This window comes from Ursus maritimus, unplaced genomic scaffold (assembly GCF_017311325.1).
Source record: "Ursus maritimus isolate PB19 unplaced genomic scaffold, ASM1731132v1 scaffold_2, whole genome shotgun sequence".
NCBI classification, from domain to species: Eukaryota; Metazoa; Chordata; class Mammalia; order Carnivora; family Ursidae; genus Ursus; species Ursus maritimus.
Window position 1 is genome coordinate 28887089 of NW_024424452.1, and position 19270 is coordinate 28906358.

General features: G+C 45.1%; 1 protein-coding gene across 3 annotated transcripts in view; it reads left to right on the top strand.

Annotated features, from left to right (window-relative positions):
- CPPED1 (calcineurin like phosphoesterase domain containing 1) overlaps positions 1-19270 on the top strand; it is a 123762-nt gene that overhangs the window by 49478 nt on the left and 55014 nt on the right. For all 3 annotated transcript variants that reach the window (XM_040635309.1, XM_040635308.1, XM_040635310.1), the window contains exon 3: positions 18720-19142. In XM_040635309.1, the coding sequence (XP_040491243.1) occupies positions 18720-19142 (423 nt within the window). The remainder of the gene's footprint in view (positions 1-18719; positions 19143-19270) is intronic.

The window sequence follows — 19270 nt, forward strand, 5'->3', positions numbered from 1 at the left end:
GTGGGTCTAAGGGCACAGGGGCTACAAGGGGTGGTGTGATGGGAGCATAGCCTGAGGCTCCTCTTACTGAAAGTGAGCACAGCCTTTGACTTGCACATTCCTTTATTCCTGCTTTTAATTCTACATCTGGTTCTTTCTAGAAAAGTATTTGTAATGGAAGGGTGCCATTCCATATCCATGCCTTAAAGAACCACCCCCACCAGCTGCATCTTTTACTGATGGATGTTTGGATTGCCTCATGGATGCCACGATGTGAGTCTTGCATTGCTCACATTTTCTGAAGGAAGAATCATTCAAAACCTGACGCATCTGCTAACAGGCCTTCTGCCTGCGTCAGAGTCCATGTTAATAGTTTATCACCGATGACCATCAGTCATTCTCACTGTCACGAGGACTTTTCCTTGGTAGAACGAGATGCCAGCAATGTTTGTATTTTAAAAAACGACCAGATCCTTCAATTCTGTGGCAGGTGTCCCCTGACACTGAGAGGATGGGTACCAGGAAGACAGAGAGAACATTACTCCCATGTTCCCTCCATCCAGCCTTCCCCGTCCACTGTTCCATATCTGGCCACCACTTTGATAGCCTCGAGCCCCTGTGCTGCCCAGCTCCAGTGTACCTTTTCCTCTCATAGCCTAGCCAGCCAGCTGGCTTCTGTAGCCCTCCCTGGTTCATGGAAACCTTCAGTGAGGCAGGGGGAAACTCCCCAAACTCTACCTGTTTCCCTTTCATTCTTCACACGAGTTGTGGCCAATAACAGTCTTGCAGCCAGTAGGGTGGGTTGAAACCTCCATCCTGACCATGCCCATCCCTGCTCAAAACCCTTCAGCGGCTGCCATTGCTCTTAGAATCCAGATAGGTCGCTACGGTGGGCCACAGGGCTCTGCCTGATCTGGCCCTGCCTGCCACATCTCCTGTCACTTTCCTCGGGGTGCTCTGGCTCCCGGCCATCCTGACTGCTTTTCCGTTCTTCAGTGAACTGTGCCTCCTTTCTGTGCTCCCACATACTGTTCCTCTTCCTGGAAGCTGTTCCCGCTACCTCCTCTCCTTTCTTCTGGTACCTGAACTGCTGCTCTTCCTCCAGGTCCTTGTGATCTTCGCCTCAGGCCTTTGCTGGACATTGTCCCCGATTGTAAAATTGCAACTCTTCCCATCCCCACTGCTCGCCCTAGCACCTACCCTGCTGTATTTTTCTCCATAACACTTAGTGCCATGTGACACCCGACACACCGTATGTCCTAACTGTACTGAGAGTCCGTCTCCACCAGTGGCAAGAAGTTTGTTTTCGTCTGTGCTCTTCTTAGGGGCGCCTGGGTGGCTCAGTCGTTAAGCGTCTGCCTTTGGCTCAGGGCGTGATCCTGGCATTCGTCTGTGCTCTTAGTGCCGACTGAGTGGGTGTTTGGCAAATGTTTGTTAAGCCAATGGGAAGAATACTGAGTCTACGTCACTCCCCCGTTTCCTTTGTAGTCTTCTCTCTGGGTTAGAATTCACTTTCTTTAAATACAATAGCTGGAAGTTTCCAGACACTGAGAGCCAAAATCTAAAGGTATTTAAACCTTCTCCTCATATGGAGAGTGCTAAGCAATATTTGGTTGTGCTGCCCCCACTTCTCAGACCATTGCTGGCATTGGGGTTGGTTTTCTGAAGGTCCAAGCCACCTTGGACTTAACAGGGAGCCCGCCCTCCATGCCCTGTATGTCCAGCTCACTGCAACAAAGTCAGAACACTGGCAGCACGCTCTGCGCACGGCAAGGGCCCCAGGCATCTTTCGTCTCAGCTGGCAGTTAGTTGGATCCATTGACACGTTCCCTAGGGTCAAAGCACTGGCCGGGATGATATCCAGGCCTACATCTCCCCCACCATTGGGGGCAGTTTCATATAAATTCGACTTCCTTTCCTCACTGGGGCACCCAGGGCGGGGCAGGCCCCTTTTAAATCTGTTGCAGGACCCCCTTCCTCAGCACATGAACACAACTTCTGGACAGAGAGAGACTTCCCACTGCGCCTTTGCAAACACACCATGTTCTCTTCCCTTATTTTATTAATATAACTGATATTTTTGTAGGGCTTGCTGTGTGCCAGGCATTGTTCTAAGTGGTTTACAAAGATGAAGTCACTCAATGTACATAATGACCCTATAAAGCAAGCAGTGTAATTATACATATTGTTGCATCATGTGTAATTCATCTTCGGGGAAGGGGCACCTGGATCGTGGTGCACATTGCTTTATAGTCGTGCCTGCTCATTGTACTGCTTTGCCCAACGGATGGAAAGGGATAAATAGTAATTGTTCAGTGGAGTGTGCCAGAGGGGCAGATTTTCAGGCCCTTGAAAAGGAGGTGCACCCAGGGTTCCCCAGATGGCTGTATATTTGCAATGGCAGCGACCATCGTCTCCCCACCTGACCCTCCAGACAACTTCCCCACTTCCCTGCCTACTGGCAGGGCTCACCCCGTTTCCTGCCCTGCATCTTCCTGCCTTGCCTGCTGTCTACAATCTGGTGGTGAGCATGGGAGAGCATCTGAGCACGAGGTAGGACAGAGGAGCCCTTTAGTCTCTGGCCCTGGCTGATCTCTGCTTTGAGGCTGTCACTTGCTTAGTGGTCTTTGTGGGGTACACACCATGGTTTGTGATCCCTGTGTTCAGCCCCACTACCTCCTCATCTGCTCTGATGGCGGGTCTTGTGAGAACCCTGTAGCCACTCAGAAGAGTTGAACTACATTTTAGATATTTAAATACCTTTGGGACAGGAAAGTGATTTTCTTAATTACAAAAATTATTGTGTAATAGTTTATGTAGGTTATAAAATTGCTATTTTATGGTGACCGAAGATAGGGTTATGATTTAAAGTCTTGCTTCTTCAATTCAGTTTTTCATCTTTGTCAACCTTGTGTAGGCACACAGATCAGTGAGTCAAATCATCGTACACAGACTGTTATGAGAAGGGGCAGCTCACGACTCCTCACCTGGCCGTGGCTCCCTTCCCAGCAGCGGCCCCCGTCAGTGATTTTGGCTGATGATGCTGGTAATCACTTCTGCATTTCTAAATAACATGCTTACGTTACCATTTCTGGATCTGCTCGTTGTTATTTATTGAATATGCCATCTTCACTAAATTTTAATTTTAGTTGTATCATTATTTGGTATTTATAATAGTTCGTCTATGTATACATTACCTTGAACATTATTCACAACTGAGCCATGTTCGTATGCCATGATCATTTTCCCTGCAGATTCTTTTTGGGTTTTTAAAATAAACAGTCTTAATTTTTATTTTAAAGATTTTATTTCATTTTTTTAGTAATCTCTACACCCAGCATGGGGCTCGAACCTAACAACCGTGAGATCGAGAGTCACATGCTCCACTGACTGAACTAGCCAGGCACCCCAAAATGTCTTAATATTTTTTAAAGATTTTATTTATTTATTTGAGAGAGAGAGAGAGTGAGACAGCATGAGCAGGGTGGAGGGGCAGAGGGAGAGGGAGAAGCAGACTCCTTGCTGAGCCGGGAGCCTGATGTGAGGCTCGATCCCAGGACCCTGAGATCATGACCTGAGCTGAAGGCAGACACTTAACTGACTGAACCACCCAGGCGCCCTTTAATTTTTTTTTTTTAAAGATTTTATTTATTTATTTGACAGAGATAGAGACAGCCAGCGAGAGAGGGAACACAAGCAGGGGGAGTGGGAAAGGAAGAAGCAGGCTCATAGCGGAGGAGCCTGATGTGGGGCTCGATCCCATAACGCCGGGATCACGCCCTGAGCCGAAGGCAGACGCTTAACCGCTGTGCCACCCAGGCGCCCCTACGCCCTTTAATTTTTTAAATGTACTAATTCAACCTCAGGTGAAAGTGCACGGATTTCCTGTCAATAAATTTAAAAATATCGGGCATTCTGTCTTTGTCTAGGAGACACTCAGTGTACATAATGACCCTATAAAGAGGGTCTAGGAGAAAGTTCTGTTTCCTGTCTGGTTGCTGTAAGCCTGCTAACAGCTACTGTCTTGAGATTTCCACCCCCATTCTAGAAACTGACCACCTTCACCTCTCTCATGTTGGATCCTGTTTCCTTCCTTTTTAGATGGATGACATGCTCTTATAGTTTCTGGAGAAGAATTTATATTTGAAATATGCTCGTTCTAGCTGCACATGAAATTGAGATTTAATGCGGTAGTTCAGCTGAGTATAGAATGTTAGGTAAGGAGTCATTTTTCTCTCAGTATTATTTTTTTATAATAATTTTTTATTATGTTATGTTAGTCACCATACAGTACATCTTTAGTTTTTGATGTAGTGTTCCATGATTCATTGTTGGAGTATAACACCCAGTGCTCCATATAATACGTGCCCTCCTTAATACCCATCACGGGCCTATCCCAATCCCCCACCCCCCTCCCCTCTGAAGCCCTCAGTTTGTTTCCCAGAGTCCACAGTCTCTCATGAATAAGCTCCGCTTCCTTGCCTTTGCCCATCTAGTATGGATTTTAAGATGTTCAATTCCCCTCTGATTCTTGGCCCTTTATATGAAAGTGGAAACATATAGGATCTTCCCTTTGTATCCAGGGTTCTGAAATAACATTGTGGTATACTGAGGTGTGAATCTGCTTTATTTATTTATGTAAAGTCATGGCCTTCAGTTCTGAAATATTGCCAAATTATTTCAGTGATCATTTTCCCCCTGAGATTTTTTTTTTCTATACTCTCTGGTACTTATGTTCTTCAGATGTTAGACTTCCTATACTGGCCCTCAGATATTGTCTCTTTTTTTCCCAATTTCCTGGCTTACTCTATTTTCTATTTCCTCAACTTTATATTCTGAGCCTTCTGCTGAGATTTTCATTTCTGCTACCATAGTTTTAATTTTCAAGAGCTCTTTGGTCATTATTCCTGTGATTGTTTGATGGATGCAGTATCTTTCCCTTCCCTGAGAATACTGAGGATAGTTTTTTCTTCTCCTTCTCCTTCTCCTTCTTCTCTCTCTGTTTCCCCATTTTGATTGTTTGGGGTGTCTTTCATACTGGTTGTGTATAACAATTCCGGACTGCCTGTGCCTGCCTGAGTATATCACACATGTACAACAGTGCAGCCCTGAGAAGCTGACCGGACCCTTTGGGGGTGGGCTTGATCTTCACCATTGGGTAGTAAAGCCCCCCCCCCCCACCTTCCCAAAACCAGTGTCCATAGGTCTTTTCTCTCGGGCTCTCAGATGCTCCATGGTAGATTCTTCCTGCTTCTTGCTGGGGAGCCCCACCTGATGTTCTCATTCTTAGAGCACATGGAGGAAAAAGGCTGTGCTCACGAAATTAGGGTCAAACCTTTTATCTTAATGTTCCCACCATCACTGTGGTACGCCTACCCCCAGCTGTACCTGCTGGCTGTCTGAATCGAATCGTTTACTCTTTACAAAAACTGAGGCCCACCAAAGTCTACCGAAGTATGAAGGACAGTGGTCCAGCTCTGGGCAATTTCAGGGCATCTTTCCATTTTGGCTCTCTTTTACTCTCGTTTCCAAGGACACCTGTCACTGCAAACTCTTCAGCCTTTGGGGTATCTGTAAAACAAATCAGATTCTTTTCCCCTTTCATTCATTTTCTTTACTTCTTTTTAAAATTGAGGTTCAATATAAAAAAATACCCCAAAATACAGTTAATTTGAGGTGAAGAGCTTGAACAGCAAACCCACTCTTAACCACCACTCACATCAGGATAGAGAACATTTGCCACCTGCCAGAAAGCTCCCTCATGCTTCCCATCAGTAACCTTTTGTCTCTCTCAAAGGTTTTGCCTGTTCTTTAAGTTCCTAACAACGAGATTGTACAGTATTACTCCTCTTGCTTCTTGTACTGTATGTAACATCTGCGTTTCCTCTGCCTTACTGTCTTTGTTACTGTAACACATTATCCGTCTAATGTTTGTATCACAATATACCACCCATTCCACTACTGATGGATATCCGGGTCATTTCTCTTTGGGGACGCCTATGAATCACGCTGCTATGAGCGTTCTTACTCATGTGTTTTATTAGACCTGTGCACTCCCTTCTTTGGGGACAGTCCTGGGAGTGGAATTGCTGGGTCGTCAGGAAGATGGAGGTTGAGCTTTGGTAAATCTCTCCAGAGGGTTTTCCCAAGCCAGTTGCTTTCTTAACTTTTCCCACTTTCAGCTGATTATTTACCTTTCTGTGTGAGCTAAGCTCACTTGGCCACCTGCTCTCCGGGTTCCACATTGCTATGGCTTTTCTCTCCTCTCTTGTCTTTGTCCTGGAGAGTTTACTGTCTTTGCAGTACGGTATGTGGGAGGAACAGAGCTAAGTGTGTGTTTCCAATCTGCCATCTTTAACTCTTAGGACCTGAAGATGGCTTTGAGCTCTCAGTCTCACCAAACATGATCACTCTCATGTTTTCTCTGAGTTCTTTCTGCTTAAAGGTTTGATAAAAACAAGGTTTTATTGCTCTCAGCCTCTCATAGCTACTCCAGACGTTGTTTTCTGCATTCCTCATTTCCATCAAAATGACAAGATGATTCTGATTCCTTGTCTTTATCAGACATAAAAATCAATAAAGAAAAACCAGGAAAGACTGAACATATAGTTTGTGGGGTTCTCTCCCTTAATTTTTTCCCCCAAGTTTGCAGTGTTCAAGTCCAGGCAAATCTGAATACCCTAACATTTAACCAGTAGTTTCCCAAGCCTGTGTTCCGGGTGTTCCCTGTGCCCCTGGGACTTCTTCAACAGTTTGGACTAGGATGCACAGTGGAACCTTGAATTGGAAATTAGACTGTGTTTCCCCCAAAGAACTGAGAATGCATGTTGGCCCCCACCCACCCCCTGGGCTCCTTCTAGTGCAGAGATAACAATAGTCAGGGTGGGGATGACGATGAGGAGTCCCAGACAGCCTCTTTGCTCACAGTGGTGGTGCCCATGCCAGCAGACAAGATGGCAGGCACACTCAATGCCTGAGACGCTCTCGAGCTCCCAGACCTTGAATGTCCCATCCATTTACCACTCAGTCTGTTCCCCAGGAGAGCTGACCCTTTATCCTCTCCTTACCCCCTTTACCCGTCCTGCTTGCATTGCAGAACTGGCAAGACCATAGTTCACTTCATTTGATGTGGTTTTACTCATTAGAGTAGTGTTAGCATGAGGAGGGGCCCCAGTCACCTGACCGGGCAGTAACAGGTGTGTCAGGATGCAGTAATGCCAGTGCTTCGCACATGGTCAGAATTCCGTGAGTGATAGCCGACATCATATTTATTATTTCTTCTCACAGAGTGAGCTTCTGAGTCTCCTAGGAGAGTTGTTTGCTTCGCTTGGTCAAACTCAAACTGTGACCTTGGCTCACTCTTTCTTTGGGGTCCCAAGAATATATTCAACCTGAAGACCCTTCATCTTTATTTCCTCTGCTTCTTCATATATCGGAGATATGTTACCCTAACACCACTAATTTATTACATTTTCCTTCTATTAATGTAACAAATAATATTTCTAAGTATAGATAACCACATAATTATACCTCTGCCGAACCTCTAATCAGATGCATTTGGTGTACTCATTACTTCACATAATACATTTCTCTCTTCCAGTATATTAAATTCCCTTGTAATCATTTTTACCTATGGGTATAAATAATAGTTAGGTTCTTATGCTAACTGGTAAGAGCATTTTTGAAAGGAAGGAAAGAGGCAGAAACTGGCAACACCAACAAATCTCAAATATTTTGCTGGGAAGGTAAACATTGCAGCCGGGAAGACAAGCATGATTGTAACTTTCATTTAGTTCAGTGAGTACATTCATCTGTGTTGGGGATTAACTAGGTTATTGTGAGTGAGCCTGAGATCTCATCGCCAGTTATTGTGTTATTTCTGTGACGGATCCTAGCTGCCTTCCAAGCGGCCAGTTTATGAGCAAACTTTTGCACACATTACATTTGCAAAGTGAAAACCATCCTAAGAGGTTTAAAATTTTTTATAACTCTAGTTAGTCGTTTCCCCTGCTGGATGCTACAAGGGGGATAATTTACCAAACAACAAAGCTTTGCAGGTTAATACATCTGTATTATAATGTTTTTAAGTACAGAATTGTGATGAACTCAGGAAGTGTAGAGTGTCATCTTTATCGAGGAACTGACATTACTCTGCCCGAGTGGAAGGCTTGAATAAAAGTGGCTTTGATATCCAGAGTCTCTCCTACAATTCCAGTGACCTCCCTCATGCCTTTGGCGGATCTGATGATTTGGTCAGAGAATCTGCTGCTGTGTCCTCCCTTTTACCACTGGCTGGAATGCCTGTCTGCGTGATTCCCCCGGATACATTTCAACAGTCGAGAACTCCTCGATATCTGACACGCTTTTGGAGATCTTAACCATACCTCCTAAACCCAGGGGTCAAGTTGTTTGTTGTCGAAAGGCTGTGAGAGTTGTTCGCTCTTTGTTGTCAGTCAGTGGTTCCTTGACGGGTCCTGTGAGGTTGGTCCTTAGCATTGAGGGGAAGTGTCTTCCCTCTCCCAACACCAGCAGAAGCCTTGTGTATGCATTCGAAGGTCCGTGAAGAAGGGACCATGTTTATCCCCTTCAGCACCCTACCCCAGGCACCTGGCCCCATACATGGGACATCATTGTCTTAGTTTCCATTCATTGGAAATCAATACAGCAAGTTTGTACTGCTACTTTATACCTGGACAAATTAAGGCAGCACACCATTAAGTAAGAAGTGTCATGGTGATGGGACGGTGGTCGTGTTGAAGTTCTTACGTCAGTGCCCTGGCAGATGGAAACTCACTAATGATGGCAAGGGGCATGTTCGTAACTGATTGTTGCCAAAAAGAGCATGGTTGGTTGGTCATAGAGTGAGATTTAAGACGCCTGTCTCCCCACTCCCCGAATCCTCACTGTGAACACCCCCCAAACGAGTTCCCGGTTCCCAGGCCAGCCCTCCATGGCTGAGCCCTGGCCTCCATGCAGCTCGGTTCTGGGTCTCCATTCCCTGTTCCCTTCCCTTTGACTGCAGTAAGCCCTGGTTTGCTCGTCTGTAAACTGTGGTAATACAACAATGAATTGATGCTATGTGAATCTGAAATAGCATGATACCCGCCCCCAGAAAGAAGTAAATGGAAAGAAAGAAAAGCCTCCCTGTGCTTTAGTTTTGAAGTAATACAGATCCCTTCAAATTAAACATTTGTCAAGAATCCTGTCAATCTAGAGCTGGTGAAGCTGGTGATGAGTAAATGCAAAACTTTTCACGCTCTTGCAAAACGTCAGGGACACTTCAGCAAGTAAGCAAATAACACCATTCTGTTTCAGGAGTACTTTTGAAACAACAGGCAAGTATTACATTTGGCAGGGTTTTCAGAACGTGTCTCTGGTACAAGATGCCACACGGTCATCCCTCCATTGCACCATCACAGGGATGATGGGAGGGTCAGATGGGATGAGGGGTAAGAAGATGAGGTTAAGTATCTGAACCCTGGGATGCCTGGGTGGCTCAGATGGTTAAGTGTCTGCCTTCGGCTCAGGTCATGATCCCAGGGTCCTGGGATCGAGCCCCACATTGGGCTCCCTGCTCGGCGGGGAGCCTGCTTCTCCCTTTCCCTCTGCTCCTCCCCCTGCTTGTATTCTCTCGCTCACTCTGTCAAATAAATAAAATCTTTAAAAAAAAAAAAAAGTATCTGAACCCTGGAGAACTTTGTGATTGGGCGAGGTGAGCAGCTTAACAGGCTGGTGACCTGGCTGTGAGGACGGATTGCAGAGGGGCAATCATGGGAGCAAGGGGGCCACCGTAGGTGGTGAGCTACAACCAGGGGAGAAGAAACATGGTCTTGCCTTTGCTGTGATGCGGGAAGGATAGGTAAAGAGGAATTCAAGAGGAAGACAGAGGGTCAGCTCTCCCAGTATCAGGACAAAGGGCCAGTATACCGTATGCAGTTATTAGGGTTAGAATATCAGTGTACGAGTTTGGGAGGAAGCATTTCAGCCCGTAACAGGCAGATGAAGCTACCCGTTGCTGCATCACAGAGTAAGCAGTAAGCCATGCCTTTACTTACCCCAAACTTGCCTATAGCTGTTAGGAAAAGAGACTTTAGAGACATCAGAGGAATGGGGTGTGTGTGTGTGTGTGTGTGTGTGTGTGTGTGTGTGTGGAGGAGGAGGAGGAGGGGGAGGAGGAGGAGGAGGAGGAGGAGGAGGAGGAGGAGTTGGATGAGGAGGAGGAGGAGGAGGAGGAGGAGGAGGAGGAGGAGGAGGAGGAGGGGGAGGAGGAGGAGGAGGAGGAGGAGGAGGAGGAGGAGGAGTTGGACTGTAGCTGGATGGAGAAGCTGCTGAACCTTTGTTTCTTCTCAGAAAGCTTGGGCTGAGGAAGAAGAGTTCTGGGATTGCCCAGCAGAGAACCCACTGCTGACATTAGCGAGAGGAGGGACAAGAGAGGGGTGTTCCGTGTATATCCCAGTGTCTTCTCAGCAATTTCTGCACTCAGCCAATCCCAAATTAGACCAAATTCATACCTATCTACCAAATATCTTCACGGCGCAAAGGAAATGCTCCTGAAGACCGCTGCTCACCGCACAGCCGGCCCTTGGGGCCATGTGAAATCCCAGGCAGAAGCAAGCCCCAGGGAGCCAGGGCAGGCCAAGACGACTGTGCAGGTGTGAAGGGATCTGACTGCATACCGCAGCCGTCTTCCATACAGGAAATCCGTCCCCGTCACACACTGGTTCATCCTCCTGTCGTGCCCCGGCCTCAGCTGGAGAAATCATTTGGTTTTCAAGTAACTGCTCAGAGTGTGCTTCCTCGAGCGCCATATTGATTTTGTTCTTTCCACCGCTGCCTGCGTCGAACCAAGAAGTCCACTCTAGGTCCCCTGGAATGAACAGCCCGTTACATCACCGGATGGGTTCTGTGCTTGCTAAGGTTGCCGCGCTGTTTACTTTAAATTTTCCTGGTGGTGGTTGAGTGTATTAGCATCAGCTCTCGTTTGAGTTCTAGTGTCTACAGGGACGGGGGAATATAGAAGTCTTGTTTTCTGTAAGCAACGTCCTTCCTTGTTGGTTTGCTACAGAGAACATTGGTTTGCTTGTTGAAAAAAAAAGAAGAAGAAAATCTTCTTACTGAAACAGTAAATAGATTCATAGCAGTGTTGAAATCTATTCATAGCATCTGTTATTCGGACAGCCTCCACAGAGAAGAGAAAATGTTGTGAAGGTCTCAGAGGTGGATGGTTTTCTTCAGTAGTTTCCAGGTGGAATTCTGCTGTCACTACGTTTTGCTTGCCGGGGATGGGGATGGTTAAAGGGGAATAGAAACATGTGGGTTCGCTGTTTGTTTCTTGTTCTGTTTTTTTCTGTAGCCGGGTTATACTCTCTGAGGCTTGGAGGCAACTTCTGTTCTCCTTAATCCCCAAAGGGGAAAACAAAATATGTTTATCATGGTGTTTTGAGCTTGGCAGGTAAGCCCTCGGGTTTTATGGTATCTGCCTCCACTTTTGGCTGAGATGTACTTGAACTGAAGCACCGTGTCATTTTCCCTTCAGAAGATGGAGCCCTAATCTGTTGTTGAGTTTTAGGAATTCTCTGTATATTCTGAATGTTAATGCCATACCTGATGTATGATTTGCAAATATTTTCTCCCATTCCGTGGTTGATACTCACGTCTTACGGTGCACAGAAGTTTTTAACTGTCAGAAAGTCCATTTGTCTGCTTTTTCCTTTTGTTGCTTGTGTCTATGTCAGTATGGCAGTTTTTATATTGAAACAGCTTTCGATTTTTACTTCTAATCTATTTGTTCCCCAGTCTTTTCCATGTCAATAAATGATATGACTAACCTCCCAGCTGCTGAGACATGGAGAATGATTTTCGACTCCTTCCTCTCCTTCTTGTAACGAATACAAGGACTCCCATTGTTTCTACCCCTTAAGTATCTTTCAGATATTTCTCTTTAACCTCCAATTCTCCATTGCTAGTCTATAATACAATTAATTTTTATATATTGACCTTGTATCCAGCAACTAAGCCAATCCGCCTTATTAGTCTAGAAATTTTTTTTAAAAAATTGGGGCGCCTGGGTGCCTCAGTCATTAAGTGTCTGCCTTCAGCTCAGGGCATGATCCCGGGGTCCTGGGATTGAGCCCCGCATCGGGCTCCCTGCTCTGCTGGGAGCCTGCTTCTTCCTCTCCCACTCCCCCTGCTTGTGTTCCCTCTCTTACTGGCTGTCTCAAATCAATCAATCAATCAATCAATCAGTCTTTAAAAAAATAGATTTTGGGGGGTGGGTTTTCTATGAAGACAGTTGTGTCTTCTGAGAACAAGCAGTTTTTTCTCTTTTCCAATCTGTATGCTTCTTATTCTTTTTTCTTGCCTTACTGCACTGGCCACAACTTCTAGTGCGATGCCGAATGGAAATGGTAAGAGCAGACATCTTTGCTTTGTCCTCAGTCCTAGGGGGAAAGCATTCAGTCTTTCACCATTAAGCGTGACATTAGTTGCAGAGTTTATGTGGATATACTTTATCTGGTTAAGGATGTTTACTTCTCTTCTAAGTTTGCTAAGAGATTTTATCAGACAGTGTGTTTTAAGACTATTCTCAAAACAAGAAGATAATCATCTCTGCCTTAATAAATACTGAAGTAATACGTTACACATTCCATGGTACCCCATCTTATTAAAAATTCAAAGTTAATGAATGATAAATAACTATTTTGTAGTTGTCTTTATAATGTTTTTTACCTCCTGGTTTTATTTTAAACTCCTTATATGTAGAAAATTTTAAATATTTATATTTTGAACATGTCACAGCTTTCCACGCTGCTCCCATCAGTCCCATCCAGAGTTCTTCTCATTAGTCTACTGCCATACCATCCTGAACGTGCCCGATCTCATCAGAGTTCTTCTCATCAGTCAGCAGATGTGTGCTGACATCGGGCTCCATGTTCTCTCACTACCCACTTTTCAGCAGATGCCCCTTCTCCACCTTGGAGACCCGCCCAGAGCAGTCCTCCTCCTCTCATCTTTTTGTCTTTTATTCAAATATAGTTAAAATGCAATGTTATACTAGTTTCAGGCGTACAGTATAGTGATTCAACAATTCTATACATTTTTCAGTACTCATCACAATAAGTGTGGTCATATTCCCTTTATCTGTTTCACCCTTTTCCCCACCCACCTCCCCTCAGCAACCACCAGTTCTCTGTATTTAAGAGTCTGGTTTTTCAGTTGTCTCTTTTTTTGTTCGTTCACTTGTTTTCTTAAATTCCACATATGAATGAAATCATATCGTATAAGTCTTTTCATTGACTGACTTAATTCACATAATGAATTCACTTAATTCATTATGCCTAGAGGCGTAATACCCTCTAGGCCCATCCATGTTGTTGCAAATGCCAAGATTTCATTCTTTTTTATAGCTAAGTAATATTCCTCTGTGTGTGTGTGTGTGTGTGTGTGTGTGTGTGTGCGTGCGTGTGTGCGTGTGTGTATGTTTGTGTACCACATCTTCTTTATCCATTCATCGGTCAGTGGACACTTGGGTTGCTTTCGTATCTTAGCTATTGTAAATAATACTCCAAAAACCTAGGGGTGCATATGTCTTTTTGAATTAGTATTTCTGTTTTCTTTGGATAAATTCCCAGTAGTGGAATTATTAGGTTATGTGGTATTTCTAGTTTTAATTTTTTGAGGAACCTCCATACTGTTTTCCACAGTGGCTGCACCGGTTTGCATTCCCACCAACAGTGCAGGAGAGTTTCTTTTTCTCTGTATCCTCACCAATACTTGTGATTTCTTATCTTTTTGATTTTAGCCATTCTGACAGGTGTAAAGTGGTAGCTCATGGTGGTTTTGATTTGCGTTTCCCTGACGATGAGTGATGTTGAGCATCTTTTCACGTGTCTACTGGCCATCTGGACGTCTTCTTTGGAAGTCTGTTCAGGTCTTCTGCCCAGTTTGATTGGGATTATTTGGGGGTTTTTTTGGTGTTGTATAACTTCTTTATATAATTTGGATCTTAACCCCTTACCAGATGTATCATTTGCAAATATCTTCTCCCACTCAGTAGATTGCCTTTTTGTTTTGTTGATGGTTTCCTTCACTGTGCAAAAGGTCTTTATTCGGATGTGGTCCCGATAGTTTAACTTTGCTTTCTGTGTTCCTTGGCTCCGGAGACATATCTAGAAAAATGTTGCTAGGGCCGATGTCAAAAAAATTACTGCTTTGCTCTCTACTAGGATTTTTTGGTTTCGGGTCTCACACTTAGGTCTTTCATCCATTTTGGGTTTATTTTTGTGTATGGCGTAAGAAAGGGGTCCAGTTTCATTCCTTTGCATGTAGCTGTCGAGGTTCCCCAACACCATTTGTTGAAAAGACTGTCTTTTTCCCATTGTATATTCTTTTCTTCCTTTGTCATAGATTAATTGACCATAGAAGTGTGTGTTTATTTCTGGATTTTCTATTCTGTTCCCTTAATCTATGTGGGGCCAGTTGCAAACTGCTTTGATTACTATAGCTCTGTAATATAACTTGAAGTCTGGGATTGTGATGCCTCCAGCTTTGTTCTTATTTCTCAAAATTGCTTTGGCTATTCAGGGTCTTTTGTGGATCCATACAAAGTCTAGGATTATTTGTTCTAGTTCTGTGAAGTTCACACAAACAAATGGAAAGATACTCCATGCTCATGGATTGGAAGAGCCAATATTGTTAAAACGTCCGCACTACTCAAAGCAATGTACAGATTTAATGCAATCCCTATCAAAATACCATTTTTCACAGAACTAGAACATATAATTCTAAAATTTTAATGGAATCGCCTTCTGTCTTCTGAGTCATTTCTTGCAGTTTTTCTTCCTTCACCAAAGCCCTCTCCTCTTTCCCTGCCTCTCTTTCTGTCCTTCCTGTGAAGTGCAGAGCCCCACTTGATCCCGTAAGAAACTCATGGAAACTCTATATCCTTGGCCAAGTTAACATTTTTTCTATTCCTGATGCTAGTTAGGTTTGCCTTTGTCCTTTGCTGTAATATTATGATTTCTTTAGGAAACTGTGCTAAGATGTACTATCAGCTATGCTAATAATACTAAGGGATTATTGATGTTCTGACCTTAAAGAAATTCTGATCTACACAAATGAAAGTATGTTGAAAATAATGTAAATGTTTTCCTTCACCTTGGCTTTTTGTAATTGAGCAGTTACTCCTTCACTTTTAAATTCTTACCTAAAAATTATTTATATCCCTAGGGAATGTTTTCTTTCCTTCAGAAGTGATTTATTGATTGCTGTGTGCACACTGTGAGTCACCAGTCAGAAAGGGAGAATTCAGTACATTCGGGTGTAGGAGTGGAGGGAAGACAGCTAACGTTTTTGCATCCCTGTTCAAGTCGAACTCTGGAAATCATTATCTTGGTATGAATCCTGACAGTTGCCCTCTGAGGTATGGAGCCTATCGTTCTCATCTCACACACAGTGAGACCAGGGCTCAGAGCAACCAAGTGACTCACCAAGGCCAATGACTTGTAAGGGGCAAGAGCCAAGGACCAAAGCCAGGTGTCCTAGACTCCATCTCCACACCATGCCTCCACGTGAGGGGTACAGAAAGTTCTGGAAAAGCCTCACGAGAGAGGCTCATATTTGAGGGGATCCTGGGAAGATGGGTTTCATCTTTTTTTAAACAGGTTATTGGGGGATATTTGTGACTTCCCCCAAGCAGGTTCCCACTGAAGTTTGGAAACAAACATCCTCTTACTGTGTGTAATTCACAGGTCTTCCCTGTAGATTGCTTGTAGACAAGGTCTCCTTTCCAAGTTTTGAGTAAGCCTTTTTTTTGAGGTGCTTTTTTCCTCACGGTCATCAGGTAATTGAACATTCTTTGTGTCTGACTCAGTCAGCATATGAAGCGTCATGACGAAATGCCCTTTGAAAATCAGGAATGGGAGACACTGTGGACCCCAGTGTGTTGTAAATCGATGTCCTGTGGATCAGGACAGCTGAGAGAAGTCACCCAGGAAGCTAGGACCTTTCTGTTCAGGTCACTGTAATGAGAAGCAGCGGTCTGAGCTGGAACAGTGAGTTCAAATCCTGACGCCCCCACTGGCTGTCCCAGCGAGTTAATATGAGTACAGCTCTTAGAGCAGTGCCTGGCCCATAGTAAGGTTAGCATTGGCTGTTGTTAAGGGTCACAGCATCCCCAAGTAAGTATGAATGCAAAGAAGGGAACATTAGCGGCAGCTTTGGGGTTTTTAGAGAACTGGTTAAGGAAAGTAGTGATGAATTGGCCTTGGCTTATGGAGTCCCTTTGAAATGGTTTATCGTGTTCAAGGCCATAAAGGATTCGTACTGCCTGTTTGTTGACATGGGAAAAGAACTGACCAGCAGGGTCCTAGAGGGGATTATGTAAGTCAACACAGATGCCCACAGTCTGGGTTCAGCTAAAGAAGCACCATCAGTCCATGGCCCCTTCAAACCAGGAGCCCCAGGGCCAGCCCAGACCAGCGAGGAGGCAGACGCTGGAGGTGAGCAAATGCCCAGCACTGCCGAGGGAGGGGCTTTGTGGTCCCTGGTGCCAGGCAGGATCTGCTGCTCCCCTCAGGGGCTCTCCCTGTGGGGGTCGGCTGCTGACACCTTCTCCAAGCAAATTCCACTCATCCTAGAAATTGGGATCGCTTGGAAATGTAGCTGCCTGACTGGCCATTCCTGAATCTTCTTCAAACCGTGGGATCCTGGGGCTAAAAGCCCCTTTTTAAAAAAACAAAACAAACAAAAAACCAAGAAAACACTTTAAAAAAAGAAAGTGTAAATAGTACATAAGCTTGGAAAAAGGAGAGAAGGAACTTTTAAAATGTAGTATAAAGGGTTTTAAACCGAATATGAAAGTCCCCCTCCCTCTCCACCACAATCTCCCAGATTTAACCAGAGTTGTAGTTCTCTTTGTGTCTTTGGAGAAGTTTTATCTATAACATGCAAATATGTGTAAGCCTTTTAAAAATTTCCACGTGATTTTTTTCCCTCCATGTCTTACCTTTTTAACTTAATATAGTAATGATTTTTCTATTGTATCAGTGTGGATCTACCTCTTTCTTTCTATTTATTTTGTTAGAATGAATTACAAAGCTGTTTCAGTGAGATGTGGAAGTTCTGACCTCGTACGTAATCCCATAGCTAAAAGTAAAACGCACATCAAATTTGGCATAACTAGAAGGAGAAACGGATCAGTTCACAGTTACAGCGGAGGCTTAACCAAGGCTCCCTGAAACTGACATGGATCAGTCGGCCAAAAGCAGGGAGTAACAAATGACACAGGAGACTTGAATCACACCATACACAGGTTTGATTGACGGGCGATATAAGGAGCTCCGTGGTCAACATTGAGAGAATGCGCATTCTCTACAAGCTCGCACGGGACATTTGGTAAACCGGGCATATCCTTGGCTATAACGGAGAGCTGGCCACTGCTGATTTCTTATAGTTGCAAGTTCTCAAACAGTTTTGTCTCTTGCCGCCGTCCCTTTCCTGAGTCACTTCTACCCGTTCCTGCTTCACGCCCGCCTATTTTATGACCATCTAGACTGAATTCCTCTCTGCGTTAGGTCTTCCTTCTTAGCTGCGGTTGCTTCGTAAAGACCTTTTGCCTTCTTGTAAATTTGTGAGGGACACGGGCTGTTGGGTGTAATTTTCGTCTGCTCACGGCGAGGTTTTTCAGGTGGGTTTTCATCACCCTAGGGAAGTTGGGCTGCTCTTCTCTCTCACCCTTTTCCTTACGCTGTCTCTGCATAATGGTGAGTGTGTTCCTCAGGACTGACGTGGTGCAGGAATCCTATCCGTTTCCCCACCTTGCTTTTCTCAGTAATGTTTCATTAGCATCTGATACGGACGGTGTGCGTCCATCGTTTGCTGGGAGGGAAGGATTTGTGTCTCTGGTTCACATCTTGCCCCGGCAACTGAATCAGTGCCTTAGACACAGTCAGTACTCAGTAAATATTTGTTGAATAAATTAGCACAGAGGAGCTTAAAAAACAAAACAAAGACAACAGAAAACATCCAGAATTGAAGTGGTCATTTCAAATCCCATCCATTAGAGTTTTAATACATTATCTCCATACCAAATCCTGTGTATCTGGAGTGGGGGGACGGGGTGGGGAGACACACTTAATATCAAGACATTGAGCCCTTACATTTACACACCGTTCATGGAATATAAAGTACTTCTTCCCCTGCATGGGTGAGGGGAGTGGGATTTGGCAGGATGCATGTGCCAGTTGGTCTGGCCGTTCGGATTCTAAGCATTTCCCCCATAGGGTGCTCCCCCAGTCTGCAAAGCCACAGGTATGGTAAGAATAACTTTAAGTAGCAGTTGGTTTGGGACTAGTGTTCAAAGCTGGGTCCACACACAATATGGACGCACATGATGACCCACTGAGATGGGACGGAAAAGCTACAACTATTTATGTTTATTTTTCATCTGAATAAAAGAAATGACACCTCACTAACATTTACTGTTAGAATAACTGCGTATCATCACTCAGTCAGCAACGTTGGGTCAGACGACCACTTGGACACTGAATTTCCAAGGCATCCTGAGGGAAGAGGGGTAGACAGAGGCTCCCACCTAAATTACTGATTTGCTTTTAACACACAGCTGCTGTTTGCAGTTCCACGTGAGGGGTGAGTATATTTCTAGGCTGTGCTCTCTTACCTTATGTTAATAAACACGTGGCCAGCCGCGGCCGTCTCAGACATGACCCTCACTCTTGCAGGAATGCCCTGGCGGAAGGAGCAGACGGCGGACCTGCAGCGGGTGCTCGCAGGCGTGGACAGCGACATCCCGCTGGTGCTGGTCAGCGGCAACCATGACGTGGGCAACACCCCCACCCCCGAGACTGTGGCGGAGTTCCAGCAGACCTGGGGGGACGACTATTTCAGCTTCTGGGTCGGGGGTGTCCTGTTCCTCGTTCTCAACTCCCAGTTCTGGTACGATGCCTCCCGATGCCCCGCCTTGAAGCAGGCACAGGACCAGTGGCTGGACCAGCAACTGAGCGTCGCGGGCCAGCGCAAGTGCCAGCACGCCATCGTCTTCCAGCACATCCCGCTGTTCCTCCGCAGCATGGACGAGGACGACGACTACTTCAACCTCACCCAGTCCGTGCGGAAGGAGGTGGCCGACAAGCTTACCGGAGCAGGTAGTGACCCGGGACCCCAGGGGCTGGCTGGGAGCGCCGTCTAGAGGGGAGGCTTCCAGATCCTTCTTCCACCTCCTGCAGCCTGGTGAAGGGTAGAGAGGATGGGGCTTTGGACAGAACTAGGTCCT